Source organism: Corythoichthys intestinalis, chromosome 21 (assembly GCF_030265065.1).
Source record: "Corythoichthys intestinalis isolate RoL2023-P3 chromosome 21, ASM3026506v1, whole genome shotgun sequence".
Lineage (NCBI taxonomy): Eukaryota > Metazoa > Chordata > Actinopteri > Syngnathiformes > Syngnathidae > Corythoichthys > Corythoichthys intestinalis.
The window spans coordinates 39497339-39513906 of record NC_080415.1 but is presented as its reverse complement, the minus strand read 5'-3'; the positions used below and the strand labels follow the sequence as shown (position 1 = coordinate 39513906).

The 16568-nt window shown below is 38.1% G+C and overlaps 1 protein-coding gene across 6 annotated transcripts in view; it reads left to right on the top strand.

Annotated features, from left to right (window-relative positions):
- spata20 (spermatogenesis associated 20) overlaps positions 1 to 16568 on the top strand; it is a 70933-nt gene continuing 54365 nt past the window's right edge. For 4 of the 6 annotated variants that reach the window (XM_057825965.1, XM_057825961.1, XM_057825966.1 and 1 more), the window contains exons 1-10: positions 1 to 278; positions 2408 to 2539; positions 2608 to 2672; positions 5441 to 5595; positions 5660 to 5803; positions 6087 to 6288; positions 6357 to 6487; positions 8821 to 8925; positions 11823 to 11897; positions 14890 to 15102. In XM_057825965.1, coding sequence (XP_057681948.1) covers positions 82 to 278; positions 2408 to 2539; positions 2608 to 2672; positions 5441 to 5595; positions 5660 to 5803; positions 6087 to 6288; positions 6357 to 6487; positions 8821 to 8925; positions 11823 to 11897; positions 14890 to 15102 — 1419 coding nt within the window. In that variant the 5' untranslated portion in view covers positions 1 to 81. The other 2 variants (XM_057825962.1, XM_057825964.1) reach the window with 2 other exon arrangements.

Here is a 16568-nt window from a genome sequence, read left to right as displayed (position 1 = left end):
TTTAGGAAGTTTGGTGCAAGCTTTACTGACACCAACACTAATGCTAGCTTGCTACACTTTAGCCATACTTTGTGGATTAGGATGCTCAGACTAGCATGGCGTCGCTCGGCGTCCAAATATAGCCACGTAGAGCCGTCGCCTCCTCTCACCGCAGCCCCAGACTGGCACACAACACTTCCTTACAAGAGCTCCGGGGGTAACGTGCGGTCTCTTGGACTGTTTACCCACCAGTGCCACCACGCACCAAACGTCAGTTCTACACCGTTCCATTTCGTCAGGTAAAAAGAGATGCGGCTAATAAGCTAATGCTAACTGTAACTGTCTAGCCCTGAAGTGACATTACCCCTAAGTACCACAGATTTTTTTTTTTACTGATGGGCTATACCACATGTCAGTATAAATCAAATGTACAGTATAACTCTCCAGAGACTTCTTACAACATGGATTCACATGATTAGGTATTACACTTATCGCTATTTTTTGAATATCTTGTATTTTAATTCAGCACACTTGTATTTACGTGAAAAGGGTATATGAATCTAGTGAGTTGTGTTATTGTCTTGCCAGGACATGTCTAGTCATGGTGACAGGACAGCTTCTGCCAGGTTATATATAGTCAGCCAAAATAATAACAAGTTATGGGAAAGGGGTAGATTAGTTTAAACGTTGCCGAATGTAAAGAAACATGTTCATGTTAGGTAATTTGTATATAGAACGCTATTAGGGTTCTTTGTATGGCTAGAAACGAATATTGGTGATTTTCAATGGATGTCCTCATGCAAAGCTACCGAAGTCGAAAGGCACAGTTTATGAACACAAATGCTTTATTTCCTCGAGTCCATCGATGCCATATTTTCCACGGTGCTGTATTTCCACCCTAAATAATGCATGAATTATTTATGTATATATTAAAACCCTCACATGGCTGCATTACCATTGACAGCACTACACGTCAAATCCGTTTTAAGAACATGTATTTTCAAATGTTGTATTATCTATTGCATTTCTAGTTCTGCCTTTAAATTTATATATTCTGAAAGTATAGCGATCCCTCGTTTTTCGCGCTTAATGGGGACCAGAACCCACTGTGATAAGTGGAAAAACCGCGAAGTAGCGTCCGCACCCCTGTTTAATTTAAAAGAAAAAAAAAATTAATATCCTTCAGCTCAAAAATGTTCTTCCTCCAGAAAATTGAGATTTTAAGCTTTCCAATGATGTATCACACATGCATATAGGACAATTTTAAAATATGGCCAAATTGGGGGTCTCAGAATGGAACAACCTTTTTTCTTTTTTAAAATTATACTTTGGGGGAAAAAGATGAAAAACATGTCTTGTATGTATCACTTTCCAACACTAAATCTGAATAAATACATTGAACACACAAAAAATGAATGAATAAATTTTTTACTTACCTTGTTTTAATCCCAAAACTCCGTGTAACATGGCTCACCGAGTGTGAAGGCACATCTGTGAAAGGCCGCAGCCGGACTTTTGGGGGATTTTATGGGTGAAACACGGTATTATAACAACGGTCGCAATACAGAAATCGCAGATTTCAAGGAGTGTTGGAGATCTTCTTTTTCAAATATTTACCCTTTTAAACGTATTTTTTCCCAATTTTTTTGTTTTGTTTGGATCGATTATTTATCTAAAATATCAGGGAAAATACGGCAGTAATAAAAAAATACAATTAAGCGAGAGATATGAGGTATATATCCGTGACCTTTTTACTGACGCAATTCTTGTTATTGTTATGTAAGTTCTTAAAAAAAGTTGAAAATATGTTGGTGAATAATTTTATAGTTTTTTTTTTTTTTTTAAACCAAATATTAGACACCAATGAATGATTCTAAGCTAAAAATGATAGACATTTCGAATAATAAATATGAGTACTTTCTTTTTATGGCTTGGTTGAAACAAAAGGGCCTGTGCGGTGTCTGTAAACGTGGGTCTCCAGGGTAAAATGAACTGATTAAAAATAGTTCGGGGGCTTAATGTGCCATGATACTGCAATGCCAGCATATAGACATATTGTTCTATCAAACACAACAGTTCTTTTGGCTTAAAATACAGCAGTTTATTTCAAAGAGGGGTGCAAGAGCAAAAACTGCTTTTTCAACCTTGTTTGTGTTTTCCGCCATATATATTTAAAAAATGTTTTTTAAGCACTTCATTCAAATGCAATAGTTTTAAACGTCTGTAAAATGTCCCTCCAAATTATTTTTAAACAAGAATAAAGTAGAGAAATGCTTGTCTTTATTAAATGCTTCATTGAGTGAGTCCATTCAAATACGCTCAAGCTGCTCACTTGCAGACAATGAGATGACACAGCAACTGTTTAACAAGTTAAGCGATGATTGCAAATTTTCTGTTCAACTTTGTAACTACTTTTTGTCCTCAATAGTAGATCATTTCCCTTCACGAGCATGGCGTCAGGGGGTGAAGGGCCGCCATCTACGCTTTACCGCCACACCAACAGATTAGCTAAGGAGAGATCACCCTACCTACTTCAACATGCGCACAACCCTGTTGACTGGTAAGTGAGTTTTGACTGCACTTTTCCCTGTGTTTCTGACATGGCCTCTCACGTGAAGCTTCTCCCAGGTATCCTTGGGGACAGGATGCCTTTGATAAGGCACGTAATGAAGACAAACCCATCTTTTTATCTGGTAAGTATTCTAGTAGAAATAAGCTTAAGGCACACCTGTGCAATAATTATCAAAATGATCAAAATGCTCTTACACCAGAACAAAATGGAGTTTGATTGACTATCTGGGCTTGGGAGAAATCGGTTTGTATCCAGTTAATCGGTTAAAGTAACACTTGGTAACTTTTCAGTTTTAGTCGATTTTAGCGACGCCGGTGGACACAAGCGGTAGTGTTTTGCCTTAAGGAAGACTGCGTTTCCCATAGGGCTGCAGCTATCGAATATTTTAGTAGTCGATGAATCGATAGACTAGTTAGTTCAAATAATCGAGTAATCGGATAAGGAACATGAAAAATTCAAATACCTGAGCTGAGCCTCAAACGGTGTATATATACATATATATATTAGGGCTGTCAAAATTATCGCGTTAACGGGCGGTAATTAATTTTTTAAATTAATCACGTTAAAATATTTGACGCAATTAACGCACAAATGCCCAGCTCAAACAGATTAAAATGACGGCACAGTGAAATGTGTACTTGTGTTTTTCGGAGTTTTGGCGCCCTCTGCTGGCGCTTGGGTGCGACTGATTTTATAGGCTTCAGCACCCATGAGCATTGTGTAAGTAATTATTGACATCAACAATGGCGGGCTACTAGTTTATTTTTTGATTGAGAATTTTACAAATTTTATTAAAACGAAAACATGAAGAGGGGTTTTAATATAAAATTTCTATAACTTGTACTAACATTTATCTTTTAAGAACTACAAGTCTTTCTATCCATGGATCACTTGAACAGAATGTTAATAATGTTAATGCCATCTTGTTGATTTATTGTTATAATAAAGAAATACAGTACTTATGTGCTGTATGATGAATGGATATATCCGTCTTGTGTCTTATCTTTCCATTCCAACTATAATTTACAGAAAAATATGGCATATTTTATAGATGGTTTGAATTGCGATTAATTACGATTGATTAATTTTTAAGCTATAATTAACTCGATTAAAATTTTTAATCGTTTGACACCCCTAATATATATATTTTAATGAGGATCTATGAACAACAAAAGAACAATTAGCTAACTTACATAGAATAAGTCTGCTAGCTTAAATGCTATAACATGCTAAAGTTTTTTTTTTTTTTTTTTTACAATGCTCTTAAATGATTCAGACACATTTGCACACAAAAAATGGCTAAATATACCTATAAACTAAATTATGAATGCATTAAAAACATTACCTCAAACAAAAACTTAGCTTACATTGTTCTTGACAGGGAGCAGTTGGATTCAGCCATGTGAAAAGAGGCAGTCCAGAAGGCAGTGTATCCACCCTAATCAATAAAACTAAATGCAAACACTTTCAAAATGAACCATTACAACACTACTTTAATTAAACGAATACCTGAGGCAGCAAAATTTAATTTGAATATTTTTTTCTAATCGAATACTCGAGTTAATCGATTAATCGTTGCAGCACTAGTTTCCCATGAGGACCAGCGCACACCTGCATAGTGTCGTAAAATCATGATGGTCACCTGCAGATGAAGTAAACAACTTTTTTGTTTCCAGCGGTTGTGTGAAGGATGAAAAGTAATAAGGTAATGAAGCCAGTTGTAGCTAAGCAATAGCATATGACATTTAGCCACAGTGTGACTTAGTGTGGCTAACCGTAAATGTTTATGCTAAATGCCAAATGTTTATTATGTAATATGTAAAGTAAAGTGTAATCACATTTGTAAATGAATGGCTTCTTATTTTTAAAATGTAAATAAACCAATCTATTGTGATAAAACAGCAAAATTGCAATAACTGCATTAACCATCAAAGTCATGTGAGGTATCCCAGCCTGAACACGACTGGATTGAAATATTACACATTAGGCCTGGCGCCCCCTAGTGGAAACAGGAAATGTCGTTTTTTACAAGACAGGGTCCTCCTCCATGGGAAAAAAATCTGTTAACCTCAAACCTGTTTCAGGGAAGCCTTAAGACATGTGTTCAGGTGCCTGATGAAAAAGATGGAGGTTTTGTTGAAGCGGAGGGCTCTAAACAGGAAAGTAAAAATGACCGTCAACAATTTGTCTCGCCAAAAATTCTGAACAGTCATAACTTGGCAGACGTACAACACATCTGCACCAAACTTCCCGTGCTTGGTGAGAGTCGTACCCTGAAGGGTCCTGTTGGGTTCATTTGCATCAACTCTGTAGCGCCAACTAGTGGCAACAGAAAGTCACTCATTTTACTTATACGGTTCTTTTCAGCTTGGTCACTATAGTTTCAAGACGTTTTGCAAGACTACAATTTAAGGCCCATGTCCACACGTCTCTGTCTGTTCCCGTGACGACCCTTTGCTCGCCATTAAAAGAAAGTAATTTTTTTTTTTGGGGGACTTATAGACCCACAAAATTTGACACGCATGGTGGAATTGGCCCAATTTTTTGGATTTTGAACATGTGCGTGGCTGCACATCTCAGTAGCGCCTCCTTTTTTGTAGATCCGTCTTCAATAGGGGCTTTTTCACCTAGGTGTGTGAATGTATTTGAAATCTCCAAAAAAGAGGCGAGATCCGAGAAAGTTAGGTTCTCAGGAGATGATGCGAGGGAGACGATCTGCCACCACCCTGACCTGCGTGCCGTCCGAGTTGCACCAAAGTGCGAGGGCCCGTTGAGTCCTGCTTGCAGGCCTAGTTTATTTAGTAATTCGTGATTGTTGTTGTTTTTTTCTTCATCATTCTCTTTTGTTACTTTTTCTAAATCCGGATGTTTGGACCTTGTAACCATCAGTGGGTTACTCAACATGTCACTGGTGCCACGTAATGGAGAGGGAGTCTTTTGAGGACGAGGAAATCGGCAAGTTGCTCAGTGACAACTTCGTCTGTATCAAAGTGGATCGAGAAGAAAGACCGGATGTGGATAAAGTCTACATGACTTTCGTACAGGTACTTTCAGCACCTTCATCTTATTCACGCTAGACGTATTTTTGAGTGGTTCCAATGTCTCCAGGCAACAAGTGGAGGTGGAGGATGGCCCATGAGCGTGTGGTTAACTCCTGATCTCCGTCCTTTCATCGGAGGCACTTACTTTCCGCCCAGAGACCATGGTAGAAGACCCGGCTTTAAGACTGTCCTTACACGAATCATGGAACAGGTATAGTAATGAGTAGCATGTGGGTCCTTTGGCAAGACAAAGCAAAGCAAAAAAATCATAAAAATCCCAAAACACAAACAAAATTGTTCAGTTTCAGTAGCACTTGTAAGTGTGGATATGTTGACATCCTATTCTATGCTACCTGATCGCTAATGTTGGCACCAATAGTTTCTCTATTTGAGTGTTTGTAATTGATTTTTGGTGGCTTCCTATTTTCTCCATTCTAGTAGTCATGCTGTTATTTTGGCTCCAGCTGCATTGTTGCTTGTTGTCATCTGCTCAGTGGCAGAATAACCGTTCAAACTTGGAGTCCAGCGGGGCCAGGATTCTGGAGGCACTGAAAAAAGGCACGGCTGTGGCCGCGAATCCGGGCACGAGTCCTCCTCTAGCCCCTGATGTGGCTCAGCGCTGCTTCCAACAGCTGGTCCACTCATATGAGGAAGAATACGGAGGCTTCAGAGATGCTCCCAAGTTCCCCACACCGGGTAGGCACGCTCCAGTGGTCACGTCTCCGGCTTTCCTCTCAACGTCCTTTTGTCTCGTCTTTTTCCAGTCAATCTGATGTTCCTCATGTCTTACTGGTCTGTAAATCGCTCCACTTCAGAGGGTGTGGAGGCTCTCCAGATGGCTTTGCATACACTACGCATGATGGCGCTCGGTGGCATCCACGACCATGTTGCCCAGGTTTGTGCATAATTACAAGCCTTCCTTTAGGCTTTTGCGTGATCAGAAATAGTTTTGTACCGATATGGCACTAAAATAACATTGGTAGCGGCGAGTACTAAGGCATAATGTGCTGTGAAATATGTAAATTGTCGATCTAGTCGCCAGCCGCCAGTTAAGTACGCTCCCGTTAAGAGCTAAAATGATAATACATGTCCAATCGAGTGCCATCCAATTATTTTTCTGCTGTAAATTTCAATGATTTTATCACAAGTAGACGTCTAATCCATTCACTTCAAATGGATTGGACATCTCGCGCCGTCAGTGACGGAAAATTCGTTAGTAGACTGACCAAGCCGTAATAACAATTACTTCAAGTGAGTATTCAGTCATTTGTATGAAAAAAAAAAACCAAATGTATATTTAAGAAAAAAAAAAAAAAACAGGGTCATAGACTTCATTACTAAATATTATATTTTTCGTACCATGCGTGCATTTTGCAACATTGTGAAAAAAAATCAATGGGAGAATGGGAACAGTTACGGCATTGGTGTCATTCTTTGACATGAATACGTAAAATAAATGCGTAACTGCCAGGTTTTTAGCGCTTTCAAAAAAGAATCAAGACAGTTTTTACGTCCATATCAATAAAGAATTCAGTGATTGAAGCATTAATGCGCAAGAATTTTCTTCTTTGTTTACACATGGAGGCGGCTTAAAGACGAGCCGCACATTTGCCATATTTAGGTAAAATACATGCTACCTGCACGGTTTCTTTTGCTTTTAACCAAGAATCAAGACTGTTTTACTTCCATATCTATGAAGAATTCAGGGATTTAAGCATTTATTCGCAAGAATTTTCACCAGAAAAGCTGTTTACGCTAGGCAGCCGCTAGCCTCATTCGCAAACAGAGTAGCATTGTGCTTCAACAAGATACGTAAAATAAACGCTAACTGCACGGTTTCTTTGCTTTTAACCAAGAATTGAGACTCTTTTACATCCATATCTATGAAGAATTCGGGGTTTTAAGCGTTTATTCACAAGAATTTATGCCAGAAAAACTGTTAACGCCATGCGGCCACTAGCCTTATTCTCTCACAGAGTAGCATTGTACTTCGACAATATATGTAAAATAAAAGCCAACTGCACAGTTTCTTTGCTTTTAACCAAGGATCGAGACCGTTTTACGTCCATATCCAAGAGGAACTTAGGGATTTAAGCATATATTCGCAAGAATTTTCACCAGTAAAGCTCTGTTTACGCCAAGTGGCTGCAAGCCTTATTCGCTAACAGAGTATCGTTGTACTTCATCAATATATGTAAAATAAACGCTAACTGCACGGTTTCTTTTGCTTTTAACTAAGAATCGAGACTGTTTTACATCCATATCTACGAAGAATTTGGGATTTAAGCATTTATTCACAACAGTTTTCGCCGGAAAAGCACTGTTTACGCCAGCTGGCCGCTAGCCTTATTCGCTAACAGAGTAGCATTGTACTTTGACAATATACTGTATGTAAAATAAATGCTAACTGCACGGTTTCTTTGCGTTTAACCAAGAATCGAGACTTTTTACGTCCATATCTGTAAAGAATTCAGGGATTTTAGCGTTTTTTCACAAGAATTTTCACCAGAAAAGCTATTTACGCCAGGCGGCCGCCAGCCTCATTCGCAAACGGTATATAGTGTATAATGATTATAAAGGGCTGTTCTATTCTATAAAAAGTTGTGATTGTATATAGAATTTAATAATAATCTATTTACATATTATTTATAATTGATTCTGCATGTTTTCTTCAAGTATTAAGTCTCTGATGTTAAATTGAGTGATTCATTAGCTGTTCAAAATTTGCAGTAAATTAAAAAAATAAAATTAAGTTGTTATTTTGGTCAAAAACTTATATATGTTAAATATTGCTATTGATCCTGAAGATATAGGTGATGATCTCTGCATTTGGTGATTTTTGTGTATCTAGTGTAAAATCCGAGAATTGTATAGCCATTTTAAGTTTTGTTATACTTATATATAAAAAAAAATAATCTGGATTTTATAAGGGAACGACTTTGAATTTTTTGATGCCGCTGTTCATTGGGACTCATGTATGGCCTGTTTTGGTTTTAGGTCGGTAGCAGCTTTGGTTTTGAAAATATTTGAAGTTTTTGAAAATAGACCCCCTACGAATCGGCCCCGTTTCCTGTGTCATGTCAATAGGTTATGACGTCTATGACGTGGTAACGTTACCGACCGATTCTACACAGCCATGTGTCGTAATCAGGAGCCAATAAAATGATATCTGTGCAAAACTACCCAGAAAGTAGAATTCCTAATGCTCCCAATTGTTCTTTCTCTCAGGGTTTTCATCGTTACTCCACCGATTGTTCTTGGCACGTTCCACACTTTGAAAAGATGTTGTACGATCAGGCCCAGCTGGCTATCGCCTACATAACTGCATTCCAGGTATGAATATTTGTATCCCCTGGCTGTGTTGATGTGTTCTTCTTTACACAATTCACAGGGGAATATTGTCCAACATCACATGGTCTTCCAATTGTACTTATTACTCAGTTGGTTATAGCAACTGACATGAAAATAACAGTATTTTTAGCAGCGTTGGTGATCAGAAAGTAACTGAAACGAACCACGTCTCTTTGTCTTCATTTCAAAATGATTTTAGAAGATAGTCTTGACAATTATTATTGTGAAGGGAAAGCTCCCAATACTTAATATTCTGTACCATGACCATTTTAGGCCACAAAAATACTCAAAACAGTTCCAGCTTTAACAAAAGTAGGTTGTCTCTAACTGGCTGGAAGAGGAGAAGCATTGGAAATCGACTAGAAACGTAACCTGAAATCCATCCATACGTTCATCCATTTTTTATAGGCTTTGTCTCCATTAAGGTCATGGGTGAAATAGAGCAATCCCTGCAGACTTTGGCTGATGGGCGAAGCACACCCTGGACTGATCACTCTCATAATTGTTCTTGCTAAAAATGCACTGAATTGTTCATAGAGTATGTTGTATCCATTCAGTTCATCTTTTATTGGCAGCCAAGAGTTATACTAGTCTCTCAACATTGGTCTTCTCAAGCGCATCCTCAACTTCTCACCAGGGACTACAAAGTCGATTTATGGAGAAATTGCATGGCGATGCTTTCCAATGCCATGGGTCATTTCCTGTAGATTTTCAGGTCATTTCCTTGTTAACTCATTGGCTACTAGTTCAACTCCAAGTCAAAATAAATTGGACATCTAGCGCTGTCAATTGAACAGAAATATGAGCATTCACAGCCAGTCTTTCCGGTTTAAATGAATTGGACGTCTAGCGCCGTCAATGGCATAAAAAGAGTTCAATACTGTGGAAAAAAAAAAAAAGCTATAGACTAAAGATCGATAGATATACTGGCTGTCTGATATGTGGACTTTTTCCAGATATATAGCCAATGTTATGGTCTCTGTTTGGGTGATAATCTTTATTAATTCTGTTTTTGTACCACCTAGTGGCATATACATTTATATAATTAGTGTTTGGCTTGCCTGTCATAATCAATGTGTCTTAAAAAATTGCATGAAAAAAAAATAGATATCATTCAATATTGACTAATAAAAATAAATATAAACGACTAAAAATAGTTACATACTGAAGGAATCTGACCTTTTAGCCAGATTGCCAGAATCACGCCAGCGGAACCGTCGGGCCTTCGCTGGTGCAGCTACAACGACCCGGGCTGGCGAAATCCCAAAAAGCCGGCCAAAAGGGCAAACTCTGCGCGTTCACCTTAGTCTTAACCCCTTGTACTGACTCCATTTTGAAAGCTGGAAAAAGGCTTCACAACGCAAGTTGACAATTTAAATTTTACCGCTTGCAATGTGAAGTTCAGTTCACAATCACTAAAATTTACTTAACAAAAGCAAGTGCAATGATTTTATCAAGTAAATCCACCAGTTATTTTTTTCAGTGTTGTGCGCGGTGGCGCGTCCCCTCATTCCTTCCCTAAAGGCTGGTTAATGGGGGCGCGGATGGTCCGTGGGACCACCCTGGGGTGGAGGGGGATGGCGGCGGCCCCCTTGGTGGAACTGTGGGAGGATTGGCTGGGGAGTGGTCTTGCCCCTGTGCAGCATTTCCACTTGTCTGCAGGACTATCACACAACTGATGGGATTCACGCATGACTGGGTGCAAATTAGACACACTAGAAAAAGTCGGTGCCAGGATTAGGGATCAAGTAGCATAGAAAAGGATGTCAAGATATCCACACTTACATGTGTTTTACATAATACTGGGTTCTACACCTCACACATGTTAGATTTTGTGTTGGTTTTTTCCTAGTGTGACTTGTCCTTGTGATTACCCATTGATTTCACCTGGTGTGCCTGCTCCTAGGGCATCCTCCTCTATTACCCAGTTGTTCCTCGTTGTCTCGTTACCCCTCTTCTGCATGTGTGTATATAAGCTCCTGGTTTCTTTTCACTCCTTGTTGCGTCATTGTCTGTGTCAAAGTCAAGATCCTGTCCAAGCCCTCTTGTTCTAAACCCTCCGGTAGAGTAAGCTTTGTTCGAACCTTGCCTTTTTTGATCCCCAGTACTTTTGGTTGTACTTTGTGTTTTGTAAGTTATTATTAAAATGTTTTTTGAGATCACCACCACCTCCCTGCATTTGGGTCCACACCACCTGCCCGCGTTTTCCCTGACAACACAGCTGATTTGTGTATGCTCCACCCAACAAAACACATCTCTTTATGACACCCCCCCTTCCTTTTTCTCCTCGGTCATCAGGCCCCCAACATGGTGTCCACTGGAAATACAATTAGCTTACAATAGCACTACTATATTCATACCGTAGTTAGTGTAGGCACTGAATGTATTTTGCTTGTTTTAGCAGAAACCTCATTGGTTGTACTGTCTATGCTAGATTGGTCGGAACAAAAACCTGGACCCACAGTGGCCCTTGAGAACCGCTTTGGACACCCATTTTAAGAGTCAACTTTTGAATAGCTGTCCACTAGTAACCACTGTCTCTGAAAGAGTTCAAATTTTCATTTCATTACATTTTATTAGAGTCAATAGCATGTTAAATGATAGCATCATTTTGTTATCGTGTTTATTGTTCAGCCTTTGCTGGTTCAGCCTAATTTCCAGAGGGAGCAACCATTAAAATCAAAGTTAATTAGGGCACATGTATGCTGGCTTGCTCAAATATGAACTGCTTCATACAAGCCTGTATATAATGAGGCTGTACTGTAGTTACCACCTCAGCATTCACACTGCATATAAATCACCTGACAGCTGCTTGAAGGTTATTTTAATGTCGAGTCACGACTCTAAGGGTGTGTGTGCGCTGTTTGCTTCTTTTCCAGGTATCGGGTGAACAGATTTTTGCAGATGTGGCTAAGGACATACTGCTTTATGTCTCCAGAGACTTGAGCGACAAGGTGAATCATGGATATGCTTGTATCTGTAGTTGCGTATGAATTATAAGCCATGCATGTTATATGACATAAAGTTGAATGAGCTTTGCAAACTGCCTAATAGGACCTGTTTTGATGGTTGTCAGACACGGTCAAAGAAAATGAATTCACAACCATTGTTAGTTACATTTTTATTACAAAGGGTGACAAAAGTGTTGCGTTCGTAAAGGATGTAAATAAATGTCAGTTGATGTTCTAGCAAAAACCATAGACTTCATAATATATTGACATGACACGGGGTGCACGATACGTAGTGGGGCTATTTTTAAAAACTTCCAATGTTTTCAAAACCAAAGCTGCTACCGACCTAAAACCAAAACAAGCCCCTACCTTAGCCATATATGAGTCTCAATGAACAGCGGCATCAAAAAATTCAAAGTCGTTCCCTTGTAAAATTCAGATTATTTTTTTTATATAAGTATAACAAAACTTAAAATGGCTATAAAATTCTCAGATTTTACACTAGGTACACAAAAATCACAAAATGCAGAGATCATCACCTATATTTTCAGGATCAATAGCAATATTTCACATATCATACAATAAGTTTTTGCCCAAAATGGCAACTTAAATTTTTTTCAACAGCTAATAAATCACTAAATTTTCACATCAGAAACGTAATACTTGAGGAAAACATTCAGATTCAGTTATGAATAATTTATAAATAGATTTTTAATAAATTCTATATGCAAACACAACTGATTATAGAATAGAGTAGCCCTTTATTGTCATTATACAGTTGTATAGTTAGTTATATAGTTGTAGTGAATGAGGCTAGCGGGAGCCTCATGAAAATAGAGCTTTTTTCCGTTGAAAAGTCTTGTGAATAAATGCTTAAATCCCTGAATTCTTCATAGATATGGACGTAAAACAGTCTCGATTCTTGATTAAAAGCAAAAACAAAACAAAAAACAATAAACGTGCAGTTAGCGTTTATTTTATGTAAATATGTTGTCTTGGTTAAAAGCAAAAAAAAATAATTTTTTTTTCGTTTATTTTATGGAAATATGTCGAAGTACAGTGCTACTCTGTTAGCGACAGAGGCTAGTGGCCGCCTGACGTAAACAGAGCTTTTCTGGTGAAAATTCTTGTGAAAAAATGCTTAAATCCACAAATTCTTCATAGACATGGACATAAAACAGTCTCGATTCTTGGTTAAAAGCAAAGAAACCGTGCAGTTACCATTTATTTTACGTAAATATGTCGAAGTACTATGCTTCTCTGTTAGTGAATGAGGCTAGCCGCCGCTTGACGTAAACAGAGCTTTTTCCCTTGAAAATTCTTGTGAATAAATGCTTAAATCCCCGAATTCTTCATCGATATGGACGTAAAACAGTCTCGATTCTTGGTTAAAAGCAAAAAAAACAAAAACAAAAAAAAACGTGCCTTTAGCATTTGTTTTACGTAAATATGGCAAACTATGATGCCAATGCAGTAGCGGCTAATTTCTCCTGTTGATTTTTTTCCACATCGTTTAAAAATGCATGCACGAAAAATATAAAAAATAGCTTGAAATTCACCCCTGAGACAATCCTTCCTGTTTGTATGCGGTACAGCTTTCGTACGTCTTCAAAAATCCAAGCTTTAATCCGGCTTGGACATGAGCGTACTGTCTTCGAACGACTATTACTAAATGAAGCTCAGCCCCCTATGGTAAGTTGTGACGCAAAGAATGACGAAGTGTCAGGTCAATCGTTTTGAAGTCTATGCAAAAGCTTTCGAGCTAGTGTAGTTTGGAATTCGACATGGGTGATGGGGAAATTTTAGTTTTTACCAAGGCAACTAAAAAGTTGTATTACCGTTACCTATAAGGCACCAAAATGACATCATTGGTTTCGAAGAGTACTAAGAAATAACATGCCGATGCTGTGCAATGTGTACTCTTCGAGATCTCATTCCCAACAACTGTTCACCCTAGCTAAGATGGCCACCCTTCCCAGGATGATAGACATTAAATAAACCATCCATAATGATGAAATAGAGTGACTCGCCCCTTGTTAGAAATATGAATTATTACAGTTTAATATGAGAGGTTTGACCTTCCAAACATCCTAATCACGGGTCAACCTTTGCTTTTTGATGAATGAGTTAACAACAAGTAGGCCATGTAATGAAGCTCGCACCTGCTGGAATCATTAGATTCTTTAATATTAATGATGTAATTACATGGTTATGATGAAACGCACAACAAGTAGATTGCTTTCGCTTGCAGTTATGTTCTATGGCACCATGACTCACTATTATTCAAGCAGGTGTTGGTTTTTCTATGCATGTATGCTAAATCTAAATACAGAGTTAGGGTTAGGCAATTTATTGGGATTGGGATAGCTTGAATGGTTGATTTAAACTAGAGGACCTGGAGGCACATGGGAACATACAAACTCCACACAGGGGAGCCGGGGATTTATCTCAGAACTGTGAGGTGGAACTGCTAACCACTGTGCAACCCCAAAAAAATGGAACTTTGCTATGGTGTGGGATTATTTTGCACTGAGCAACTTGGTATACCACTTGATACGATGCTAAAAGTGCTGGCTGGTTTACTGATGTAGCATTCTCAAAGCGGGTCGGTTGTTGGCAATGTTCGGCACGTTTTCGCTGAAAAGAAATTAAGCAGCTTATCAATGTGATTGGGGTCTGATGTCTTTAAGTGACATCTTAATTGATTTGGCTTCTTGCAGTCCGCTGCAAACGTTTTTAGAAATAGTATTAAAAGCCCAACGCTACATACGCTTCGTCATATTTCCTCGTCTTAGCTCTTCATATCTCCAGTGCTCTTTGCTGTGTGCTCTTGTTTGGTTAGAAATACTGTGCAGACTCTGAAAATAAGAGCACCACTGCCACCTACTGAGTGGTTGTGCAATTACACTTTCTTCCGGGCATACAACGCTATTTGAGAAGTACCTACTTTACTTCAAATGAATTATCGCCTCATTTGTTTTATTGTTTTCTTCAGTCTGGAGGCTTTTACAGTGCAGAGGACGCCGACTCTGTCCCAACATCAGGGGGCTCCGAAAAGCGCGAAGGTGCTTTCTGCGTCTGGACGGCCTCTGAGGTTCGGCAGCTGCTGGCAGATGTGGCGGCGGCTGCTGGTGAGCCCGCTTCCCTGGCGGATATTTTCATGCACCATTATGGAGTGAAAGAGCAAGGCAATGTTCCCCCTGAACAGGTGAGCAATGTTCATTTGCGCTGTCAATATCAGCTAATGAGGTAAATGAGTACCCTTTAAGGGTTTAAAAAAAACACATAGGCGGAGTTTGACTTTTGGGGCAGGGTGGCACAACATGTTGATGACCCCGAAATGCAGTGTCAGCAATAAAATTACAAGAATATAATAATTTGACAATGAGTGTTTTTTGTTTCCCATCATTCTTGAGGGGAATTCTAAATCAGGCTGCTTAAGCAATACTTTTCGCCAAGATCGTCATCCATTGGATATGGTACAGTGTCGTGCCAATGTAGTTACCCCAGCCAAAAATTGTATCCCCTAGGCGGAGCCATATGGAGGTAGATTTGTGTCTTTATTATTCAACCCAAAAAAATGTCGCTTCAATTAAAAAAAATGTGTTTGAATGCAAAAATAAATTTGAAACTCAAAAAACTAAAAAAAAAAAAAAAAAAAAAAAGTGCATGTGAAAGCTATTTTTGTAAGAATTTTTTTTTTTTTTTTTTGGTTGAAGCAACTTTTTTGATTGAAGTCATGTTGATTTGATTTTGGGCCACATTTTGGCTAGGACATTTTGCTTAAAAAAATATAGATTTTAAAAAAGAAAATCACTTCTATCAAAAAAAAAAAAAGAAAAATTTCGATCATATAAAAAGTTTTTGAATTTGAAAAAATATTTGAGATAGAAAAATTTGCATTTGAACACTTAATTTTTCATTGAAAAAGTTTTCTTTGATTGAAGCAATCCTTTTTGTGTTTGGGCCATATTATGATTAGGACATTTTTATCTAAATCATTCAATCCCCCCAAAAAGTTGCTTCAATTAAAAACAAAACAAAAAAAAGTTCTTACAAAAATAGCTTTCACATGCACTTTTTTTTGTTTTTTTTTTAGTTTTTTGAGTTTCAAATTTATTTTTGCATTCAAACTCATTGAGTTTCAAATTTTCAAATATTTTTTAAAATATTTTTTTTCCCCAATTTTTTTTTTTAATTATATGCAAAGCAAATGACCGACTAAGGTGCTCGAAAAATAATTTTGACACATTATAAAAATATATGTTTTTGTTAATTTCATTCGTTTTTGTTGCAGTTTTATTACTTTTCAACTTTTATACATATAGGAAAGTCAATTACATGCAATGACACTTTTCAGACACCGGGGGGCCTGGCCCCCCCATAAAATCCACTTATGAAAAAACAACAAAAAACTAAAGACGTGTGCAGTCAGGATTCATGATATTGGGAATAAATACATCCATAGTTCTTAAAGGGACAGACATTACCGTGTACATCCCAGCAAAAAGAATGACATAATCAGTTTATGGATGTGTAATAACACATGGGGGCAGACATTCTTTCAATTCTGGCACTGTTTTAGCCAATCAAATGCAAGAATCCCAAACTCTCCGCCCTCCCTCGTGACATCATTAATACTCATTATTACATGTAGCTGTGGATGGGGTGTAC